The sequence below is a fragment of the Aquarana catesbeiana genome, linkage group LG02, assembly GCF_042186555.1.
Source record: "Aquarana catesbeiana isolate 2022-GZ linkage group LG02, ASM4218655v1, whole genome shotgun sequence".
Taxonomy (NCBI): Eukaryota; Metazoa; Chordata; class Amphibia; order Anura; family Ranidae; genus Aquarana; species Aquarana catesbeiana.
Window position 1 is genome coordinate 563,289,652 of NC_133325.1, and position 25,369 is coordinate 563,315,020.

The following is a 25,369-nucleotide window of genomic DNA, read 5'->3' on the forward strand; positions in this document are numbered from 1 at the left end:
TTCCCCGCCCCACAGCCGTGCATAAGCACACTCATTGCATACAAGCGGCTGCAGGTCAGGGAATGCCTCATCCGCTTATGACTGGCGATCTGGAGTGACTGCTTCCTTGCAGGATAGCTCAGGTGGGTTTGGACTAAGATTCTAACACATCTGGACTCATCCCTATTGATAATGGGAACTGAACTGGCGGCCTGGTTTACACCTTTTGCGTTATAGAATGTCCAAAAATGTATTTCTTAAAACCTTTAGCCTAGGTTCACACTGTGAACTACATGTGAATCGCACCACATTCCTGTGCAAATCGCATGCGATTCTGTGCTATTTGGGCCCATTAATTTTGGATGACTCAAATCATACCGCATACGCATCAAACAGGTGCAGGCAGCTTCTTTCTTTCTTTTTTTTTATATTCTCACTCTAACCAGATTGCATGGGTGTTTACACTCATGCTATCCGGTTCAGACAAACGCACTGCATTTGTGACTTGCTTTTGGGGTGTTGTTAACTTTCCACTGACACCTGCAGCAGATCGCAGAACACAGTGCGTTTTCTATGCGGTGCGGGAAACACACAGGAATCGCTGTGTTTCCTGCAGAGTGAGCTGGGGCTCAATCGAATGAGCCCCATTCACATCTGGGCCGTGTGTTGGTAAAAATTCTGCACATCCAATTTTCTGCACAGTGATGCCTAATAGAATAATGAAAATGTGTAAAATACACCACAACGCATGTTAGAAAAAATAAAAAAAAAACTCCAATAGATGTGAGCCCAGCCTTAGGTCTGAAAACCTCTCATTGAAGTCTGTGGGGACAAAAACGCCCCATTTTGCATTAAAAAAAAAAGCTCATGTACCTCTTTGAGCTTCAGGAGCCTGAGCACTCATATGTGAACACACACAATTTAAAAGCATAGGATTGTGATTGAGCGTTTTGGAGATTTCTTGTTTCTTTGGCTAGGGAAGCAACACTATAGCAATAGGTAAGATTTATAGCTGCTTTCATAGCATTTCTGCTGTTGGTATGTTGCCACCAGCAACTGGATTCCTCGAGTGACATTGGCTTAAGGGTTTGTAGTGTGGCCAAAGCTTTCATCACCACTAAAGTCTTTGTTTTAAGCTATGATGTTATACTTGAAGGGGATCTGTGGTCTCAAAGTGAACCCTAGGAAGCAGCTAGCAATTTGTGTCTTCCATTAAACAACTGCTACCTGATAGTACCTGCTGTTACTCCCAGTGTCCTGCAGAGTGCCTCCAAACACCAGAAATATGGTGCACTCTTCTATGGCCACGTCTGTAGCCCACTGCCTGTTGGCTCTTTACTTAACCAGTAGTGAGGTGTGGGAGGGAGCTGTCCAGAGCCAGTATTCATTGATAGTGATTGCTGTTTGCATAGGAAAATGGCACATAGCCATCTATAATCTGTTTTTATCATTGAAAAGTGTGTATATATATATATATATATATATATATATATATATATATATATATATATATATATATATATATATATTCTTTTAACCTCTGTAAAAAAATATCAGTAAAGTGTGCCGTGTGGCTATGTTTAGTGTCACTGTACATCAACTTGAATACCGGTAAAGAATGCAGTATTTTTAAATAGTAGGTTCACCGAAAACTGAGCTTAGCTTTATTGGGAACCCAGGAGAAATGTTTTCTCCAAGAAATTCCACCAGCAGCACTACAAATGACCTTGCTTGGCTTTAGTTTTCCTAAATTATGACCATGCTGTCTACAGATTTGCAATATTTTTCTCATGTGTTTTGTGTCCATTACATAGAGATGCAGCTACATGCAGTTTAATTCTTCATTTTCAGTTATTGGCTGTTTTATTTATTATATGCCTGTTTGTTACACCCTATAGGGGATGCCTTTGATAAACCACCTTGTCGAGGCTGTTCCTCTTACCTTATGGAGCCATACATCAAGTGTGCTGAATGCGGACCTCCAGAATTTCTACTTTGTTTGCAGGTACAATTTCCTAATGCCTTTATTCTGTTGCAGGGAAACCTTTACATTTTCCTGAGCCCTATTTTACAATTACACTGAAATCTGTACTTTGGTCGCATATGTTCCGGAGATGGGGCTGCTGTGAACTTCACAAGGCACAGTGAAAATGCCATTCTGTACAGATATTGCAGGTCTTTTCTTTAAGAAGCTGGATTACCTTGAATTTTAATAGTCTTAAGTCTAGTACACACGGGCCAAATGTCAGGTGGCATTGGCTGGTTCAATAGAAACATTCCCACATTCGGCCTGTGTGTACTGTCAAAGGGGCATGGCCGACAAAGGTCTGCCGACCGGTTCCCAGTCATTGCTGTCATCCAATGGCCCCCTGTGAGAACACAATAGAACAGCAGGGGAGATCGATGTACTAACGTCAGATAGTTAGTACAGCGGCTCCTCCTGAGCTGTCAGTTCTTTTTCATGCAGCCCTGATGGGTTGAATGAGAAAACAACTACTAGTGTGTACTAGGCGTTAGTACCTGTAGCTGTAGTGGCAATTGTAATGCTGAAGGTTAGAAGGAACTGCCTTACTATGTGTTAGTAAAACTATACATATCATCATAACGTTATACACATCATTTGGTGGTAAATGGTAATGGATATCCTCCTGATTTTTTTTTTATATTATTATCAAAGAAAAACTGTCCCAAGATATATAATATAACATATATTTTTTTTTATTTAGCTGTATGTTTCTTGCTACTACAATAACCTTCCACTAAAGAACAGCCCAAATTAAATTCTCCTGCTCCTGACAATTGCAGCGATACCACATATGTGTATGTTAGTTGTTTGGACCCGTAGTACAGCCCAAAAACAATATAGTGCGCATTAACCCTGTCACTTTTTCTCTGCGCTCTCCTAGCGCAAATATGCAGCCCCACGGAAAAAAGCCCAGTCCAGTGGGGCCGCATATTTGCATCCGCTTGGCGTGAAGGGGTTAATGCAGGGAATGCATTAAGGTAAAAAAAAAAACGTTTAGGCTTTAGAACCACTTTAAATGTATGCAGCTATGTCACGCTGATTGCTTACAGCTCCTCTCTGCATTCAGTTGCAAATCAGTTTCACACACTGAGCACAGAGCCGTTCAGTGTGTGAAACTGTCAGTGGAGTGTGGGGAGTAACAATGGCAACACACGCCTGGTTGCCCTTATTTAAAATTGCGCCGGCCGCCGCCTTGCATCATGTCATTTCTGGTTTTGAAATAACGTGATACTACGGCCCAGCGACGCCTATTGCCTCCTGGGATTGATGACAAAAGGGGGGGGTTTCGGATTTCATTCCTTCAGGCGTCTGGGTGTGGAGTCTGTACACAGGCTGAACCGCTGCATCCAGTGCATGGAAAGCTCCACGCTGACCACTCTGGAGCGCGGAAGAGGAAATGACATAACTGATGCACGGCAAACGTCCAGGCTAATGTTGGGGATGATGCAGGGATAGTACAGGCTACGCGCTCGGGGCTCACAGCTCCTTCTACTGGCCTTTATGCTCCCTGGAGGAGAGCAGCTTGAATATATAGTGGAGGCAATTAGGTTAAAGTGTATGGGCTGGAGGTCTGTGGCTGTGGAACCACAACAGCCAGCAGACCCACAAAGCACAAAAAAGTTGAAAGTAAAGTATGAAGAATTAAAAATATGATGAATTGGGGGTAAGTTTAATAAATATAAGGATAATAATAGTAAGTGGAATTAGAGTTAAAACATTTATTTAGAAGATGAAAAAAATGTGGAAAATTAAAAATGAAATAAAAATAAATATAAACTAAAAAAATAAAAAATAAAATGAAAAATAAAAATAAAAATGGGAAAAAACAATGAAAAATAGAAATAAAAATAAATGTAAAATTAGAATAAAAATAAAAATGAAAATGAAACCTAAAAATTAAAGATAAAAATAGAAATAGAAAATGGGAGACAAAAAATCAAAAAATGAGATTAAAAAGCACTGGATTACACATTATGAGGATGAGCTCAGGGGGGACATGAGGGAAGGGGGGGTGGAGGAAAAATGGGGTGAAGTTGTTATATAGAACGGTGGAGTTCTATAGGTGGGAGGAAAAAGGGGGAGTTCACCCCCTTTTTCGTCCCCCCCCCCCCCCCCCCCCCCTTCCCTCATGTCCCCCCTGAGCTCATCCTCATAATGTGTATCCCAGTGCTTTTTAATCTCATTTTTTTATTTTTTGTTTTTTGTCTCCCATTTTCTATTTCTATTTTTATCTTTAATTTTTATGTTTCATTTTCATTTTTATTTCTTATTTTTATTTTTATTCTAATTTTACATTTATTTTTATACTTATTTTTATTTTTATTTCTATTTTTCATTGTTTTTTCCCATTTTTATTTTTCATTTTATTTTTTATTTTATATTTATTTTTATTTCATTTTTAATTTTCCACATTTTTTTCATCTTCTAAATAAATGTTTTAACTCTAATTCCACTTACTATTATTATCCTTATATTTATTAAACTTACCCCCAATTCATCATATTTTTAATTCTTCATACTTTACTTTCAACTTTTTTGTGCTTTGTGGGTCTGCTGGCTGTTGTGGTTCCACAGCCACAGACCTCCAGCCCATACACTTTAACCCAATTGCCTCCACTATATATTCAAGCTGCTCTCCTCCAGGGAGCATAAAGGCCAGTAGAAGGAGCTGTGAGCCCCGAGCGCGTAGCCTGTACTATCCCTGCATCATCCCCAACATTAGCCTGGACGTTTGCCTTGCATCAGTTATGTCATTTCCTCTTCCGCGCTCCAGAGTGGTCAGCGTGGAGCTTTCCATGCACTGGATGCAGCGGTTCAGCCTGTGTACAGACTCCACACCCAGACGCCTGAAGGAATGAAATCCGAGCCGGAAACAAGATAACAGCACATCCCAGGACACTTTCCATCTCAAAGAAACACCTCCACCCTGCGAACCAGTAAGTGTAATTGTTACACTAACTTTTATTTTTGCATAAACAAGCTACCACAGTTGGCGCCTCCACACCCCTCCTTTTTTCAACATTGATTATCAACAGAGGTAATGGACACCCTCTGAGGATGGCTGCCTCCTCATTCTAGAATTGACCTGCCTTATTTTAATGTGCTATTATAGCTACCATTGTACTATTTACCTTAGACATCACATGTTGCGGAGCGCCGGAATCCCCCCCCTTTTGTCATCAATCCCAGGAGGCAATAGGCATCGCTGGGCCGTAGTATCACGTTATTTCAAAACCAGAAATGACGTGCAAGGCGGCGGCCGGCGCAATTTTAAATAAGGGCAACCAGGCGTGTGTTGCCATTGTTACTCCCCACACTCCACTGACAGTTTCACACACTGAACGGCTCTGTGCTCAGTGTGTGAAACTGATTTGCAACTGAATGCAGAGAGGAGCTGTAAGCAATCAGCGTGACATAGCTGCATACATTTAAAGTGGTTCTAAAGCCTAAACTTTTTTTTTTACCTTAATGCATTCCCTGCATTAACCCCTTCACGCCAAGTGGATGCAAATATGCGGCCCCACTGGACTGGGCTTTTTTCCGTGGGGCTGCATATTTGCGCTAGGAGAGCGCAGAGAAAAAGTGCCAGGGTTAATGCGCACTATATTGTTTTTGGGCTGTACTACGGGTCCAAACAACTAACATACACATATGTGGTATCGCTGCAATTGTCAGGAGCAGAAGAATTTAATTTGGGCTGTTCTTTAGTGGAAGGTTATTGTAGTAGCAAGAAACATACAGCTAAATAAAAAAAAATATATGTTATATTATATATCTTGGGACAGTTTTTCTTTGATAATAATATAAAAAAAAATCAGGAGGATATCCATTACCATTTAGCACCAAATGATGTGTATAACGTTATGATGATATGTATAGTTTTACTAACACATGTCAATGTTGCAAAATTGTGCTTGGGCATTACCTGAGCCCCCACTCAGCGCTGTGCCTTTCTGTAGTGGCTCTCCCTGCTCTCACAAGCTTTAGCTTGGCTCCCGCTGCTGTCGGTTAAATCCTGTGAGGAGGGAGCAGGGGGCTGGGCTGAGCCACGTTGCCTGTATCTAAGGACACAGGCAGCATGGCTCGGTATTAAGCTTATAGGTGTGCCACAATAGGAAGTGGCTTCTTATGGTAGCACGCCGAGAAGAGGAGGATCATCCAAGAGCGCTGGATGGGGACCAGAGAAGAGGAGGATTGGGGCTGCTCTGTGAAACTCTATCGCACAGAGCAGGTAGGTATGTCATGTTTTGTTATTTAAAAAAACAAAATGTTGACTTTACATTCGCTTAAAATTGGGCATATTTTTCAAATCCTTGCACCCCCCAACCTTCGCTCAATTAAATACTGTTCGTATTTTAAAACTGTCTTTTTTTTTGTTTGTTTGTTTTTAGTGTTTCTCAAGAGGATTTGAGTACAAGAAGCACCAGAGTGACCACAGTTATGAGATCATGGTAGATAAAATTTCATATGACATGATCATGTAGATTAACAAAACTATGGTTAACAGTACCTATTTAATCCAGCCTCATTTTTATTTAGGGATAATTTATGCTTTGCTGGTTTATCTTTGGGGAATGGTTAACATTTTCCATGGTTGAACTGACTATAATATGACAGCGATGTCTACTAACCTTCGGGAACCATGTTTAGGTGCACATTGGCCATACAGCATAGTTCAAAAAATACAAAAAGAAAGTAAGACGCTTCACATGTACCAAATTATAGTGCACTGTGTATTCAAATAGTCTGTATATGTTGTGAGTCCATAAATATCATCCAATAGGTGTCCTGACATCATCAAGGAAAACTTTCCTAATCTAAATCATCTTAAAAAAATTATAAAAGATACCAAAAAACCCATAAAACAGAAATGGCTAATATTTGGTGTAGCTGCCCCTTTAAGTGCCCTAAGGAGCACTTCTGAACTAAGAAGTGCAAAAAGAAAGTAAGGCACTTCACATGTAATAAACAATTGTGCACTATACAGTGCTCAGCATAAAAGAGTACACCCCAACAAATTTGTCAGAAAATCTTTACTTTCCTTTTAGAATTAACTTTTTCTATGGGACACTATACGACAAAATACTCCCACAAATACTCCCCAGGCCATTGAGTGCAACCAAGATTTGTTAATTTGCACACACTAAAGTATTTTTCCTAACAAGACAATGTTACAAAAATGAATACACCCCAATGGAAGTCTTAGGAGCAAAGCTAAATTTTAGACAACAAAATCCTAATTAGTAAGAATTTAACTATTATTATTATTATACAGGATTTATATAGCGACAATAGTTTGCACAGTGCTTTACAACATGAGGGTGACTACAGTTGAGTCTAATTATTCATTAAACAGGTGTCCAGCAGACAGTTGATTATAAAAGGGCATTCTTTACAAAGAAAACCCCTTCCCATTTCATGCTGTCAGCAATGGCACCACACGGAAGAGAAATGCCACCAGGCCTGAGAAAGAAAAAACTTTCTTTACACAAGAAAGTTGAAGGCTACAAGAAGATCAGCAAAGCTTTACTTATCAGTCAGAATACTGTAGCAAAAGTGATACAAAAATGTAACTAAGATGGAACTGCAACCATCTCGCAGAGACATGCAGGCTCTCCATGGAAGTTAACATCTCGACAGGAGAGTCTTCTAATGAGAAGGGTTGAAGGAAATCATACAAGTTCACTGCAGTTAGCTAAAGTAGAAAGCCAAACTGGGGTGATTATTTCCCATGACACAATACGGTGTACACTGCAGAGGAATGGTGTGCATGGGTGTCGTCCAGGAAGAAAACCTCTCCTAAAGCCCACGCACAAAAAAGCCCACATAGAATTTGCCAGGTCCCATACTGAAAAAGAAAAAGAATACTGGGACTCTGGAGTGCTGAAACCAAGATAAATGTTTTTGGAACTGATGGCTTCAAAACTGTATGGAGTTGCAAATGTAAGGAGTACAAAGAAAAATGCATGGTGCCTACAGTGAAACGTGGTGGTGGCAATGTCCTTCTCTGGGGCTGCATGAGTTCTGCTGGTGTCGGGGAGCTGCATTTCATTGATGGTGTTATGAATTCACAGATGTGCTGCTCTATATTGAAAGAGAAGATGCTACCATAACTCCGTGCCCTTGGTTGTTGTGCACTTTTCCAACATGACAATGATCCAAAACGCACATCTAAGGCCACTGTTGTATTTCTGAAGAATGGTGAAAGTGATTCAGTGGCCAAGTATGTCTCCAGATCTGTACCCAATCGAATACCTATGGGGAATTCTGAAGAGACAAGTTGAGCATCACTTACCATCCAGGCTCTAAAAGAGGTTGTTATTGAAGAATGGAAAAAGATAGATGTTGCAATATGTCGCCAACTTGTTCATTCCATGCCAAGAAGACTTGGCGCTGTCCTTACAAATCATGGAGGTAATACAAAATACTAGATACATAATACATAGTAGTTTTTATTGTGGTGTGTATTCATTTTTGAATCAACTAGTTTAAGTAAAACTGAAGACTTTGTAATCTAAATTACGTCATTAACCTTGCTTTCATTTAATGAACTAAACAAATGTTCTATAAAACTCAGTTTTGACAAAATTTGGGAAATTGTTCTTGTGTTTGAGATGTTGATTAAAATCTTACTTTTCAAAAGGGGTGTACTCATTTATGCTGAGCACTGTATATTCAAATAGTCTGTGTGTAGTTAGTCCAATAAATACCATCCAGTAAGTGTCCCCACACCACCAGGAAAAACTTTCCCAATCTTAACACTCCTCTTCATTCCTTTTCACCCTAAACACACAGACAGGGAAGTATCGCCACATATGTGAAGAGTGCAAACTCGCCAAATATTTTTGACCCCTTTTTACAGAAAGCACTTTGTGGGTCTAGGCTCCCATGTATATTCCTATTACCCAAGTTCTCTGTTCTCCTGGATACTCCAAGTAGTCTGTTGGCTCTCCTTCCCTCTCAAGTATAAGGAATTGCATATGCTGAAGAGAAACTAATATAGTGTAGTATTTGTTGAAATCCTAATACATCACATATAGGTAATGAAAATCGCTCACATTTGCAAGTGCCACAGGTTGGCACCAATATAAATAGCCTTGTTCCAAACTCCATAAGCTTCCTGAGGATGCCATTCTGGAGAAATGCGTTGAGACAGGACTACGGCCGCCACTTCCGATTCTTTGACGTTGCATCCGGGGCCGCAGCTTCTGTGTTTTGGAATGCATGAGAGCGGAAGCGTTCCATCCCTTATACTACAAGGCTGTTTATATTGGTGCCTATCTGTGGCCCTTGATCAGATGACGTTAAACTTAGAAATATTCTCACTGATGTTACCACTCCGTGTAGCCTTGTATTTACCGCTATAAACTGATATCATAGTTTTCTTCCACATGTCTTTTGTAATGTTTCAGTGTTTTAAGATTTCACAAAGCAAGTCCTCCCCCTTTTTTTTTTTTTTTTTTTTTTGTAATGGGAAACATATGAAGGCTATCATTCTTATGTAATCTAATAAATAAAAAACATATGTGGTGGTCCTGTATTCCTTTCTTTCTTTTTAAATAGACCTCCGATTTTCCAGTACTGGATCCCAGCTGGACAGCTCAAGAGGAAATGGCTCTGCTGGAAGCTGTGATGGACTGTGGATTTGGAAACTGGTAAGCGTGTTTAATTGGTAACTCTAAAGAACTAATATGATGGTGGGGATGCATGATCCAGCTCCAGGAGTAGTTAAAATTTGCACATATCGTCATCTGCTTATGTCTCTAAGACCCTTTCACACTGAGGTGCTCAAAAACTGCCCATAAAATGTCGGGCGTTTTTGCTGTTCCTTTGCGGCGCTATATATATTTTTTTTTTTTTAAGGTTGCGTAACATCGTGACCTTAACTGCTTGCCGACCAGCCGCCGCAGTTTTATTGTGGCAGGTTGGCTCAGCTGGGCAAATCGTCGCTTTTCCTTTCGGCCACTAGGAGCGCGGACGTGTGCCCGGAGCCGATGCAAGTGCTGGCTCCCGCAGTCGCTCGTGACAGAGCGAGAACCGGGATCTGTGTGTGTAAACACACAGATCCCGGTTCTTTCAGGGGAGATCATGTGTTCATACCATGTATGAACACCGATCTCTCTCTCCTCCTAGACCATTGATTCTCAACCTGGGGGTCGGGACCCCCTCAGGGGTCAAATGATGATTTGCCAGGGGTCACCAAATCCTTGGCTGTTTCTGAAGCCTTTTTGTGGCCGCCCAGCAGGGCTGTCCCTGGAGCCCGCAGCTGCCCATTCAGTTCACGGCATGACTGGGGGGCAGAGACTAGAGGACAGCTGACTGGTGAGGAATGTGAAGTGGAAGGGGCTGGAGGAGACCCTAGCTCCTGATTTCGGCATAGCTGTCACCGCTACGAGACACCACAAAGTCGGAGACACAGTGAGTAACACTTGATCAAGAGCACCTAAGTTGGCTGATCAGAACTCCCTGCCAACATTGCCACTCATCCCATTCCCCCCTCCCCACCAAGGAGTAAGAGAAGGAATAAAAATAGAGACTACATGGAAGGGAGAGGAAAAGAGGGGGAGGAACAAAGAAAAGGGAGAGAAAGAACAAGAAAGATGGCTAGAAAGAGGTATGGGGGAAAAAAATAAGAAATTAGGATAGAGATAAAAGGGAAAGAACGGAGAACAAAGAGAAAGAGTGGTACATCCTAAAATGTACCATAAGGGGTTTTAATACTGTACGAGTGGAAGGGACTCAGGGAGCACTAAATGTCCGTGGGTTAGGGGCGCAAATTACTTATCTTGCCTTGGGTGCTGACAACCCACGCTACGAAAATAATTTTACGGTTGGGGGTCTCCATAACTTGTAAAATTTTATCAAGGGGTCACGGCACTAGAGAGGTTGAGAACCACTGTCCTAGACAGTCCCATCCCCCCACAGTTAGAAACACACATAGGGAACACAGTTAACCCCTTGATCACCCCATAGTGTTAACCCTTTCCCTGCCAGTGACATTTACACAGTAATCAGTGCATTTTATAAAAATCGCAGATTGCCGCCGTTACGAGTAAAAAAAATAAAAATGCCATAAATCTACCCCCTATTTTGTAGACGCTATACCAATCAACCAAACTAACCAATCAATATATGCTTATTGCGATTTTTTTTTTTTTTTTTTTTTTTTTTTTTACCCCCCAAAAACATGTAGAAGAATACATATTGGCCTAAACTGAGGAAAAAATTAGGTTTTTGGATAAAAAAAATGTGGGATATTATAGCAAAAAGTAAAAGATATTCTTCCGGGGCTGAATTGGTTAAAGAAAAAAGAGCTATTTTGCGGCGCTTCTTCAGCACTTTGGAAGCGCTCCATATTCATTTTAATGGAAAGAGGCCTTTTTGAGGCACTTTTTAAAGCGCTCCAAAGATGCCGCTTGCAGGACTTTGCCAGCGCACCTCCCCAGTGTGAAAGCATCCATTAAAATGAATAGAGAGCAGTTTTCAGGCACTTTTCAGATGCTATTGTTAGTGCAAAAGCTCCTTAATCTACTGATCCGTTTGACATGCGAATATTGTTGATGGTAACCTTAGCGTTCTATATTTTTACATTCAATAGGCAGTTTGAATTTCCCTGAAGTACACATACTTGTTTGAACTATCTTACCTGAATTAATCTTATAATCCTGTTTAGCCATTCTGCTGATTTTCACACCTTCCCGCATATTCTAAATAGCCTAGAAGATGACTCTACTATTTCCCTAACTAACTCCTTTGCCACTTGCCTGCTTATTGGACAGAGGGAATTTGTATAATATTGTTGTAGACATGATTGAAATAAACAAAAAATGCACTCACTGAATATACCTGGTTGATCTGCTTTTAGATCCCTTTCACACTGGGGCCGTGTGCGCGTTAGCGATAAAGTGCCACTCGTTTTAGCGGCGCTTTACCGCTGTTTAAGCAGCACTTTTCGGCTCGCTAAAACGCCTGAAAGCTGCCTCAGTGTGAAAGGGATCTAACAGCGATTTAATATTTTATCAGGCATGTTTGTTTCTTATCCTGACTGAAGCCAGCAATACATGGCTCAAAATTGGGCTGGTTCAGCAGAGACCAGATGAATTTCAATCCATGTTTGGGTAGAGTTTTGGATTTTTGTCACCCAATCAGGGCCACCTGCTGTAGCCAGTAACGGTGATTAGAACTGCACGATTCTCGTTAAAATAAGAATCACAATTTTTTTTCTTTAGAATAAAGATTACGATTCTCGCGGCGTAACATCATCTTTCACATTGTACAAAAAAATTGGGCTAACTTTACGGTTCATTTATTTTTATTCACTGTAGTGTATTTTTTCCCAAAAAATAGCATTTGAAAGACCGCAGCCCAAATACAGTGTAACATTAAATATTGCAGCAATCGCCATTTTATTCTCTAGGGTCTCTGATAAAAAAAATATATATAAATAATGTTTGGGGGTTCCAAGTAATTTTCTAGCAAAAAATACTGATTTTAACTTTGTAAGAAACAAATGTCAAAAGAGGGTTTGGTCTTTAAGTGGTTAAACTTCCCTTTGTCATGGTTATGCAATAGAGTTTGTCGATCAGCATACCTGTCTCCATGTGTTCATCTCTAGAGACCAGTTGACCCTCACCTGACTGCTTTTGTAACCTCTCCTCTAAGCATGGCCCCACCCCAGGCCCTATCAGGGAACCCTATATTAACCTGTGCACTGCAAGCCAGCAGTGCTGATCAACCATTGTGTGTTAGCCTCTGTGTGTACTTGCTGTGTTTCCTACATCTGATTCCTGTTACCGACTTTGGCCTGTTCTTAACTATTCCTGTCTGCTCGCGACCCTGACTTTTGGCATGTTCCCGACCATCCCTGTTTGCCTGTGACCCTGAACCTTGGCGTGTACTCTGTTGTCCTTGTCTGCTTGTGGCCCCAGACCTTGGCTTGTCCCTTACTTTCCTTGTTGTTCCAGCCTGCTGCCTCCTTCCTCTTCTCCTGTAGTCTACCGTGAGCGTGAGCTGTGAGACCCTGGGGGCCGCGACCTGGAGCCAGACTGCAGCGCAGTCCATCCTTACCATTAAAGGCTCTGGTGAACACCTGCTGGCTCTTAGACTCCGTGCCCTGGGGAATCTATGCTCTAGCTCCCAGTGGGATCTGTGTCAGTGATCCAGTAGACCTGCTTCCTGGACCTCCCAGGGTTTAGTCCACAGCAGTCAGTCGTAGGGTCCACTACCTTGCGGCGCACTCCTGATCCCAACGGTGTGTATCTGTCACCCAGTCTCTAGCTGACCTGACAGTTTGATCAGCCATGGACCCGGCTGATGTGCCGCTACCCGCAGATGATCCATTGCAGGGCTTAGTTCGCAGACTTGAGACCCAGGAATCGCATCAGACCCAAGTGATGCGATTTCTTCAGGAATTGGCATCCCGTTTTAAACAAGTTAAGGCCTCATTAGGACCTCCGGTTCAACAACCTCAACCGCTATCTGCTGCTGCACCTATCGCATCAGTCGCAGCCACACATTCATTACAACTGCCAGCTCCGGCCCGTTTCTCTGGGGACTCCAAGGCTTGCAGGGGGTTCCTTAGCCAGTGCACGATTCATTTTGAACTTCAGCCCCAAAACTTCCTGTCCGATCGGGAGAAAGTAGCCTATATTATATCCCTTCTGTCCGGCGAGGCGCTAGCTTGGGCTGCCCCTCTGTGGGAACTGAATGATCCAGTCATCTCTACCCTGTCTGATTTCTTGAAACTTTTTTGGAATATCTTCGAGGAACCGGGTCGTGTCTCCTCAGCGGATAGCGCTCTTTTACGTCTCCGTCAAGAGTCCGCTTCTGTGGGACAGTATGCTCTTCAGTTCCGTATCCTCACAGCTGTATTGAGCTGGAATAATGAGGCCCTAGTTGCAACCTTTTTACATGGCCTCTCTGATAGAGTGAAGGATGAATTAGCAGGAGGATCCTTCCCTGCTGATCTGGACGGTGTCATCACCTTGTGTAACCAGATCGATATTTGCTTTCAGGAGAGGGCCCTGGAAAAAAGACGCCAGCACTCCCCGTTCCTTAGGCAGCTAGAGCTCCCAGTCCCTTCTCTTCGATCCGAGGAGCACCCCCTGCCTGCTGAGGAACCTATGCAGCTGGGCTGGACCAAGTTGTTTCCTGAAGAACACGCCAGGCGCAGAACTCTGGGCCTGTGCCTCTACTGTGGGGCCAAAGGTCATTTTCGTGACACTTGTTCTCCTCGTCCGGAAAAACGATCGGGGCTAATACATCTGGAAGGTGGAGTATTAGACCCTGAAGTATCACCTTCACCTTCTTGTCTTCTTCTTTCTGTGTTCCTTCATGTCGGCGCTTCCTCTCATTCGGTCTCGGCACATCTGGATTCCAGAGCCGCTGGCAATTTCATGGACTGGGGAACTGCGTCTTCCATGAGACTTACCCTTTTGCTCCTTACAACGCCATTGGTGGTCTTGGCGATTGATGGCACTGTTCTCCCAGGGGGTCCTATCTGCTTCCAGACCCTCCCTGTTAAGATGTCGGTAGGGACACTCCACCAGGAGTGGATATCCTTCCTTGTCTTACCTAAGGCTTTGTCTCCTATCATATTAGGTTTTCTTGGTTACGGCTCCATTCTCCACATGTTGACTGGACTGCTGGACAGATCTTGACTTGGGGTTCCTCCTGTTCCTCCTCCTGCCTACTCAAGGTTACCTCAAAAGAGAATCCTCCTGTTGCCACCATCCCAGTATCTTCTGCTCTTCCCGCTGCGTATAGCGATTTCTGGAATGTCTCCTGCAATAGTCGGGCTGAGGCACTCTCTGGGTCGTGTGGCACTCTGGATGAGGAGCCTACCTGTGAACCTGAGCCGATCAGTCACTCCAGTTTGCATGGCCATTTCCCTTTGCCTGTCCCTGGACCCCCTTGGACACACACCCAGGCTGACTCGTCCCACAGTTCCACAGTCGCTACGCCCTGTGATGCAATTCTGGTGGTCGCTGCACCTGGCAATGCTGTTCAGTCGGCCTCTGCACCAGTCCAGCCTATGCCCAGTGAGCTTCCTGCTTCTTGTTGAGGACCTTCTGTAACCTGGCCTCACCCTACTGCTACTACGTCCGTTCAAACCTGTTTAAGAGGCTCAATCCATCCTTTGGATAGACTGCATCATTTGGCCAGGTGGGGTTTTCAATCTTTTGTTTAGGGCTCTCTGCATTCTGTTTGTGTTCCGGCTATCCAGCTTAACTCTTGTGACACGTCCCCTTTTAACTAACCTGACCTCAGGGATCCACTGACCTCTACCCAGTCTGATGGTCCTGTGTTGGATGTCCAGCACATCTTTAAGGGTCTGGGGGACCCTGCTTAGACTTCTGATGGTCTTCTCGTGCCCTTACCCATTTCTAAAAAGCCTTTAGTCCTCAATAAGTCCTTTCGTCCTCTCCTTACCTCGGTTCCGGCCTCTGAGGATAATCTAAAGTACGAGGTTAGTCAAGTTTTGGATTCCCGGCTCCGTAAAGGCATTTTTCAGTACCTCGTACATTGGTAGGGATTTGGTCCTGAGGAGAGGTCTTGGATCACTGCATCTGAGGTCTTTGCTCCTCGTCTATTGAGGAGCTTCCATCTGGAGTTTCCCTTTAAGCCTGGGCACAGGCAGGGGAGAGGGAGGTCTTAAGAGGGGGGGTACTGTCATGGTTATGCAATAGAGTTTGTCGATCAGCATACCTGTCTCCATGTGTTCATTTCTATTTATCTATTTATCTTCCACTTTTATATCTATTTATTTTCCACTTTTATTTTTAATGGTAATATTTATGTGGTTATCTTTTTATCAAAAATGTTTTCTACTCTGGTTTCTGGCAACAGGAAACTTTAAGTTGCATCCCTACACCATTATTTCCTTATGGGTGTGAGCATGGTGGCAGTGACAGGGGAAACCTACTTGGCACTGTGGGAGGAATTGTATAATATCGTTATGCCTCAGCCAACAAAATATGTGGGAAGAGGTTCCGATGAATTTTGGGAGAAGACTAATTGCATAGGAGCCCTTGGCGGAAAACGCATCTGGGTGAAAATTCTTCCGAAGTCTGGTTTAAAGTATTTTAGCTTTGGCTATATGAAGGACATCTTGGGATTCCTGCAAGGAGACCTCTTCCGTGTACAACGGAGCCTAGTCTTCCACTTGTAAAACATAGCCAATAATGCTTTTGGACTTGCAGGAAATATAATGTGGCCCTATAGTGAACATGGACTTGGTCATAAGCAAAAAATATTTAACTATCAAGCCATGCCCATCGAGTTATGGAGTGCGCATTTGGAGTATATACTGCAAAGTGGCTTGTACTCCCTTCTGCCATTCATAACTTTCTGTATCAATTTAATTTAGATCTGCAACTATACAAGATATTTTGTCCAAGCTTCGCTCTTTAGAGACTTTACATAAAAACTCCCCGACCCCAGAGTTATTGGCTAATATATCTTTGACAAGGTCCTCACTATTGCAGTTTCTAGAGGTCTCATATAGTAGTGGTCAACATAGCTATGCTCTAGGAAGGTACAGGTTTGGAAAACTGGGAGACGACTTGCTCGGTAATTACACCTCCGCTCCTTCCAGAACTTTATACCAAGCATTACGTTGCCATCAGGGATAATTGCCTCGGATCCACACTCCCTTCAACAGGTCTTTTGTGGTTATATTGCAGCTTTATACAACCTTGCTACTCCATTATCTGCCAATTCAGACTTTCTTAGCAGCCATATACAGGAGTCTATATTTGAAACTGCCATTCCAAAACTGGATGAGGATATTGGGAAATCCTTGGATTCTCCATTTTCGCTTGAGGAATTATTATAAGGAATTACTAATACACCGTTGGGCAAAAGTCCCAGTCCTGATGGTTTCACATCTAAAGTCTACAAGACCTATATGGAACATATAACACTGTTTTTTTGCTTCGGGTGCTCAATAGCATATCTGCTACTAAAGGGTTCTCACCTCAGACACTTGAGGCCCATGTCAACCTACTCCCCAAATCAGATAAGGACTTATGGCTTTTTTCTAGCTATATCCTATATCGTTCCTATATCTTTAATTGGGGCAGATGTTAATATCTATGCCAAATTGACTGTCTCGTGTCTTCAACCCCGTGGGCAGGTCTGTTGTCCAGGGTTCGGTGGGTGGAGTCGTGATGTCAGTAGACTCCCCGCCCAACTCTAAACTCCCCTTGGCCAGGCATCAATATTTCTTACACTGAACTTCTGCTGGTCTCATTGATTATGCCCCATGATCACTAACATCCAGTCAAAACCCAGGAAATTCACCACATGACTTCAGCATGCCCAATTATGCTGAGGTGTGGAGCAGCCAATCCTCGGAGAGCTGGAGAAGAAAGGAGGGTAATGTGAAGTACACAGAATGCCTCTCTCACACTTTTGCATGAAAGAACGAAATCATCTGTCTTTCACAGCAAGGGGGAAGAAATTGACCCTTATTTCTCTGTGTCTGTTTTTATCTTGCTGAAGAAAGATAAGAGGATTGCTCAGAGCCGGAATAACTCCTTGTGGCAAGACTGGGCACAGATGAAATTACATCCTCTGCTGTAACAGATATGAGTCTTAATTAAAACATTTTTAGGGGTTTACATCCACTTTAAACCTCTCTATTGCTTATTGATTGTGCCCAATCAGCAAAAACACCAGCCTGCCTTCTTTCTATTGATGCAGAGAAGGCTTTTGATCGTGTTGACAGAAAAACAGTAATAAAATTGCTCTTGCTCTAAATTATAAGCTGCTAACACAGCAACAAGAAAAATTGCTAAATGAACCAATAAAAAACAAAAAGTGTAGCGCTAAATGAAAATACACCCTTAGTGTATAGATGTGAAAAGTAATGAATAATAAATGATAAATAATTGTCCAATACTTTCAATAAAAGCAAAAGTCCACCCAAAACCATATAAATGTCATTCAGTGAACTGATAGTAAACAATAAGGACCTCAAAGGTCACCGCTGGTGAAGAGATGTGCACAATGCCGTCAACGACGTGTAATTCTGTACGGATAATTATGTAAAAAAGTCTATTATAAAAAGTTTCTTTCACAGCTGGTTGCTATTATATCCATAATATGTACATAGATCTTATTGGATGGTGAATATAGAGAATGATTCCATACACCGCACCACAGTGTCCTCACAAGAAACGTGCAATGCCCACTCCCAGTAAAGATGGAGGCTTACCGGATGGTTTGAACCCAGATCAGCATACACTGTCGGGGTCAAACCAGCTTGTATTGCACACCGGCAATGGGAGGGAGACCTTGGCAACCTGGAGATGGTAAAGTTCCAGGGGGCTTCATGGAGGGGTCTTCTCCAAAAGTAGCGTTAACTATCCCAACGTATGGCTCATAGGAGATAGAAAAGGGGCCACATAGTGTAAATCCGTAAACAAATACTTTTATTGTATAAAAGAAATACACTTACATTTTAAGAAGATAAAAAAGCGCTTGTAAGTAAAATAAAGGCGGCAGTGGAGTCCTCCCGACGCGTTTCGTCTAACAAGACTTCGTCTAGGGGTGTCCATCCACTGCAGCCTGACTCCATAATATAGGTGCTGTTATCCCTGTAATGTGACTCCAGCCCATTCAATTTCCGTAAATTGGCACTTCCGGGTAGCCCAAAATGGCGGACCCGCGTGCGTTCCAAGCCTCAGTATGGCGGGTATGCAATTGCGTTCCACCTCCCCATAATTCGGCCCGGTGGTCCCAATGTGATGTAATCCCAATGGGGCCTATGTTGATCGGGCAAAGTTGACAAAGTAATATGTTAAGTAGTAGTATAGATACATGGAAAAGTGTTTCCTAGTGTGTGCGGAGATAATCCATCTCCGATCTCGCGATACGACGCCATGACGTCTCACCGCGAGCACGAGATTCTCCTCAAGCCTCGTTCTGAAGTTGTTTGTGTTCCAAAGGGTGCTGTTTCCTCATGTGTACGGAGACGATTCTCCGCACGTCTCGCGATATGACGTCCTGACGTCACAACGCGAGACCGGGAATACGTTCAACTCTCATTATGGAGCGGCTTGCGTTTCAACAGTAACTCATTAGTGGGAAGCTTGCGTTCCACCATACGTTGCACCCGCAAACAGCACGGCTTCGCAAGCCCCAAATATACCAACACAGCCACCCGCGGGAGAATTTTAAATGGTTCTTCTTATCATTAAAATGCCGAGTAAGGCAGTCAAAAATGTCCCACACTTTATCTGCAAGAAGAAACACTCACCCCTATACGTACCCATATACATGGGCGATATCATCCTATGTATATTGTAATTAAATGTATTAGATGCAGATACCTTACCCATAATGAAAACCATAATTAGATGGTAACCCAAAAAAAGAACAAAATCAGTACTAAAGAGTATGTACATGACATGTAGATTAACTTGTATACCGGAAATTAGATGAGCTGGATTCACATGTATACATACACTTTAAATCAATTGATACAGCTCAAAGGTAAACTTTCAGAACATGCATATACAAACCTAAATCACTAAAGCCCTAAATTAAGATTGGTCTATGAATGCATTGACATCTATCTCCACATTCAGCCCCAATGGGGCAAATGTCCGTAACTCGTGTGCCCAGAACATTTCCAAACGGGAAATCCCTCTGGTTTTAGCACCCCCTCTCCATGGTGGTGTATATTTGTCAATAATGACAAACTGTGATCCATCTGGATTTCCATCGTGAAATTCTTTAAAATGTCTCGGAACCGTATGTTTTGGGTCTCTACTTTTAATCAGGGCAATATGCTCCCCCACTCTTATGGAGAATGTCCTGGTGGTACGGCCTATATACTGTTTGTGACAGGGACAGGTGATGAGATACACTATGTACTTGGTACTACATGTACAGAACGATTTTATAGTGTATCTCCTTCCCGTCACTGTGGAAGTAAATTCAGTCACCTTACGAGTCCTCACAGTATTGTGTTGGCATACTATACACTTCTTACAAGGAAAGAAGCCAGTCCAATCGTGAAAAAAAGAAGGATGGGTGGGAGCATTGATGGTATTGGGAGCTATCCGACCTTGTATCGAAGGGGCGCCCTTAAAGTGGTGTTCCGGCCAAAATTATAGTTTTTAAATAAAAATACTCATATAATACACAAGCTTAATGTATTCTAGTAAAGTTAGTCTGTAAACTAAGGTCTGTTTTGTTAGTTTTATAGCAGTAGTTTGTTATTTTATAAACTTACAGCAGGCCGTGGCCATCTTAAGTGTGGGCATCTGAAGCCAGACTGTATTTCTTCCTGGATCTCATCCTTGCAGATCTCGCACATGCTCAGTGCAGCACAAGTAGTGTAATAGGTTTCAGGTCAGGGTTTCCATAGCAACGGCAGTGTCAGAGGAAGTTGCCGCCCCTTCCCAAAAGGCATTGCAAACAGGAAATGATGCGATGAGCCACGGCTAGGGAGGAGGAAGTGAAAAATGAATACAGCATATATACAGTAGGTGCTGAGAAAATTTTTTTTAAATATCCAATTCGTTTGCAGTGCACAATTTAGTGAGGGATGCTGAAGAGTTGTAAAAGTGGGTGGAACTCCACTTTAAAGATAACATTGGCTTGTTCAGGGATAAGTGGACCCAAGATGTTGTCTTGCTTGAGAACGTCCCAATGTTTCCTTATAATATTTTCGATTTGTTGTATTGAGAAAGATGTCAACATGGCCCATCTGAACTTCCCATCAGGTTCTCTCTTGGGTTTAATTTCTAGTAGAGATTTCCTATCTGTGTCCATAGCCCTTTGGATTTCAGAATCCAGACTATCCCTGTCATATCCTTTATCCAAATATTTATATTTCAAAATTTCGGCTTGTTCGAGAAATACTTCTGTGTCAGTGCAGTTCCGGCGAAGTCTTAGAAACTGACCTCGCGGAACTGCGCTCAACCATGATCCATGGTGGCAACTGTCCACAGGAATAAAACCGTTGCGGTCTGTGGGCTTGAAGTATGTACTGAATATGAATCTTTTATCTACTATCTCTATCTGTAAATCCAAAAAATGAATTTTGGTCTTACTGGCCTCATATGACAGAGAGATCCCTCTATCATTGGAATTCAAACATTCAAAGAACTCTTTGAGGGAGTCAATGGTACCGTTCCATAGGAGGAGGATGTCGTCTCTATACCTAGCCCATAAAACCAAGGAACTGGTTTCATGGGTATAGACGACATCCTCCTCCCATTTGGCCATAAATAGGTTCGCAAGGCTAGGTGCGAATTTCGCCCCCATAGCAACTCCACATTGTTGGAGATAGAAATTGCGGTGAGACGTCATGGCGTCGTATCGCGAGATCGGAGATGGATTATCTCCGCACACACTAGGAAACACTTTTCCATGTATGTATACTACTACTTAACATATTACTTTGTCAACTTTGCCCGATCAACATAGGCCCCATTGGGATTACATCACATTGGGACCACCGGGCCGAATTATGGGGAGTGGAACGCAATTGCATACCCGCCATACTGAGGCTTGGAACGCACGCGGGTCCGCCATTTTGGGCTACCCGGAAGTGCCAATTTACGGAAATTGAATGGGCTGGAGTCACATTACAGGGATAACAGCACCTATATTATGGAGTCAGGCTGCAGTGGATGGACACCCCTAGACGAAGTCTTGTTAGACGAAAAGCGTCGGGAGGACTCCACTGCCGCCTTTATTTTACTTACAAGCGCTTTTTTATCTTCTTAAAATGTAAGTGTATTTCTTTTATACAATAAAAGTATTTGTTTACGGATTTACACTATGTGGCCCCTTTTCTATCTCCTATGAGCCATACGTTGGGATAGTTAACGCTACTTTTGGAGAAGACCCCTCCATGAAGCCCCCTGGAACTTTACCATCTCCAGGTTGCCAAGGTCTCCCTCCCATTGCCGGTGTGCAATACAAGCTGGTTTGACCCCGACAGTGTATGCTGATCTGGGTTCAAACCCTCCGGTAAGCCTCCATCTTTACTGGGAGTGGGCATTGCACGTTTCTTGTGAGGACACTGTGGTGCGGTATATGGAATCATTCTCTATATTCACCATCCAATAAGATCTATGTACATATTATGGATATAATAGCAACCAGCTGTGAAAGAAACTTTTTATAATAGACTTTTTTACATAATTATCCGTACAGAATTACACGTCGTTGACGGCATTGTGCACATCTCTTCACCAGCGGTGACCTTTGAGGTCCTTATTGTTTACTATCAGTTCACTGATTGACATTTATATGGTTTTGGGTGGACTTTTGCTTTTATTGAAAGTATTGGACAATTATTTATCATTTATTATTCATTACTTTTCACATCTATACACTAAGGGTGTATTTTCATTTAGCGCTACACCTTTTTTTTTTTTTTTTTTTTGATCGTGTTGGCTGGCCCTCCTTGGAACAAACTTTGGTGCAAATAGGACTAGAGGTCGACCGATATTGGTTTTTCTCTTGCCGATGCCGATATTTAGAAATCGCGGTGGCCGATGGCCGATATGTGATGCCGATATATTTGGCCGATTTTTTTTTTTTTTTTTCCTTTCTTTTTTCCCCTCATCTCATAAAATCTAACAGTTAGACCCCTTTCACACTGGGGCGTTTTTCAGGCGCTTTTGGGCTAAAAATAGCGCCTGTAAAGTGCCTGTAAAACGGCTCCCCTGCAGTCTCAGTGTGATATCCCGAGTGCTTTCACATTGAGGCGATGCGCTGGCAGGATGTAAAAAAAAGTCCTGCAAACAGCATCTTTGGAGCGGTGTATACCGCTCCACTACTCCTGCCCATTGAAATGAATGCGCACCGCTGCCGAAGCGCCTGCAAAGCGTTTTGGCAGCGGCGCTTCAGGGGCGCATTTAACCCCTTCCTCGGCCGCTAGCTGGGTTATAAGTGCCCCGCTAGCAGCCGAATAGCGCCTCTAAAATGACGGTAAAGCGCCGCTAAAACTAGCAGCGTTTTACCATCAACGCATGCCCGCTCCAGTGTGAAAGCAGCCTTAAGTAATAAGTAATACAGAAATTTTTTTTCATTTAAACATTAAACAAAACAAACCTTCAATCAGTTCACTTGTATGTATAATTTAGAAAAAAAAAAAATATCTTAAATAATAAATACACAAAAACAGGTAATCAAAACTTTTGGACGAAAAAAAATGGGCTAACTTTACTGCTTAGGTTTTTTTTTTTTAATTCATTACTGTATTTTTTTTTTTTTAATTGCGTTTGAAAGACCGCTGCGCAAATACCGTGTGACATAAAATATTGCAACAATCACCATTTTATTCCCTAGGGTCTCTGCTAAAAAAATATATATAATGTTTGGGGGTTCTAAGTGATTTTCTAGCAGAAAATACAGAATTTTTACTTGTAAGCAACAAGTGTCAGAAAAGATTTAGTCTTTAAATGGTTAAACTGAGAGCTTCTACACACTGAGTTCAGTCTATTGATAAAAAGAACCTGAAAGATACAAATGTATCTTCTTATCAGACTTGGCAGGCTGCCCAGAGGAGGAGAGAATCCTTTCCACAGATAACCTCAGGAAACTTGCATTAACTTCTATTACAGAAGTCATTTGCAAGTCACGCTGAAGTTATAATCGGCCTTTTTTATCAGCACAATCGGCCGATGCCGATTAAGTAAAAAACGCCAAATATCGGCCGATATATCGGCCGGCCGATATATCGGTCGACCTCTAAATAGGACTGGGGCCAGTTCTGTTACGATAAAAATTATGGCAGTCTATACCAAACCAAGTCCCAAAATACGGATTATTCATTGTTTTTCTATCAAAAATGGTAATCATCAGGGATGCCCGCTGTCTCCCCTCCTGTTTGTCTTGGTAATGGAACATCTGGTAACAGCTCTAACAGAACTCCTGTATTACTGGTATACCGATAGACGGACAGAAGATGAAGTTGGCGGTATTTGCTGATGACTTGCTGCTCCTTGTCACCAACCCACATGTGTCCATGCCTTCTATTTTTTATGAATTTCAGCAGTTTGGGGCCTTAAGTAACTTTAAAGTAAACTTATCTAAATCAGAATTTCTTAATGTATCTTTTCTATCACATAAAGTTCAGGCTCTTGGGAATAATTTCCCATTTAAAATTTGCACTTCAACGCTTAAAAATTTGGGTATTAGAATTCCCCCAGATCTCACTAAAGTTGTATATGGAAAATTATCACCCTCTTATGCAGCGTACAATGCAAGACCTCAAGAAGTATGAACGAGCCCAATACTCGTGGTTTGGGAGGATCAACATTTTAAAAATGGATATACTGTAGTACCGTTTTTCCTTTTACATCTTTCAAACTATACCTATTGTGATTCCCCGTTTGCTTTTTTTGTTATTTTACAATCTACATTCACAAGGTTTATTTGGGGTTGCAATAAACCTAGAGTACTAAGGAAAACTCTATCTCTCCCTAAAGCAAAGGGGGGGTGTAGGGGCACCGGACCTATATTACCACGTTGTAGCGGTTTTAACTAGGTTAATGAACTTGTTCCATCATTCTCATCTTAGACAATGGGTTTAAATAGAACAGTTGATTGTCCCTTATGATCTCCAGGCGCTTCCCTGGTTAGACATTTCTGTCCGTGGCACACTTTCTTTATCTTTCCTTACAGCACATCTATTGCATATTTGAGATAAAATGCAATTCAAAATAGGACTTTCTCCCAACGTGGGACCAATGGCTCCCCTGTTCGGTAAACCACGGTTTCCTCCGACAGTGGCACGAAGATGTTTCCTGTCATGGGAGTAAGGAAACAAGCCGCCAAATATCTCAAATCTTTTGCCAGGGAACCCACTGTTGTCAAGTTTGATATCTATACAACAGCAATCAATTACACATTGGCTGGAATATCGGCAACTATCATCTTTTCTATCTTCCTTCTCTTCAAGAGATGTCTTTAATAGAGAACTGGATACCTTTTGTGTTTCTTCTTTTACAGGATACTATACCAGATCACATTCTTTCTTTTGTATATAGGGTTCTTATTTCGAAATTTCATTTGCATTTCCCGGAATTTAGAAATAAATGGGCTCTAGACCTGAATGTTCAAATCAGAGGAATGGGAGAAAGCGTTTACTCTCACTCATTGTATGTCATTAGCAACTAAGGCACATGAGATTAATTTTAAGCTTTTCTCCCGTTGGTATAGATGTCCAACATTGCTTCACTGGATATATCAAAATGTTTCAGATTTATGTTGGCGCTACCATTCCGCCAAGGGCTCGCCACTGTATATCTGGTGAAAATGCCCATCTGTCCATTATTTCTGGAGTATGATTCTTCAGTTCTATACCCATGCAACTGGAGTGACTGTCTCCAA

At 42.2% G+C, this 25,369-nt stretch overlaps 1 protein-coding gene across 2 annotated transcripts in view; it reads left to right on the forward strand.

The window, feature by feature from the left end:
* TADA2A (transcriptional adaptor 2A) overlaps nt 1–25,369 on the forward strand; it is a 79,623-nt gene that overhangs the window by 14,519 nt on the left and 39,735 nt on the right. Inside the window, exons 2-4 of one of the 2 annotated variants that reach the window (XM_073616059.1) lie at nt 1,878–1,984; nt 6,397–6,456; nt 9,569–9,660. In XM_073616059.1, coding sequence (XP_073472160.1) covers nt 1,878–1,984; nt 6,397–6,456; nt 9,569–9,660 — 259 coding nt within the window. Of the gene's footprint in view, nt 1–1,877; nt 1,985–6,396; nt 6,457–9,568; nt 9,661–25,369 lie in introns of those variants that run through there. The other variant, XM_073616060.1, reaches the window with a different exon arrangement.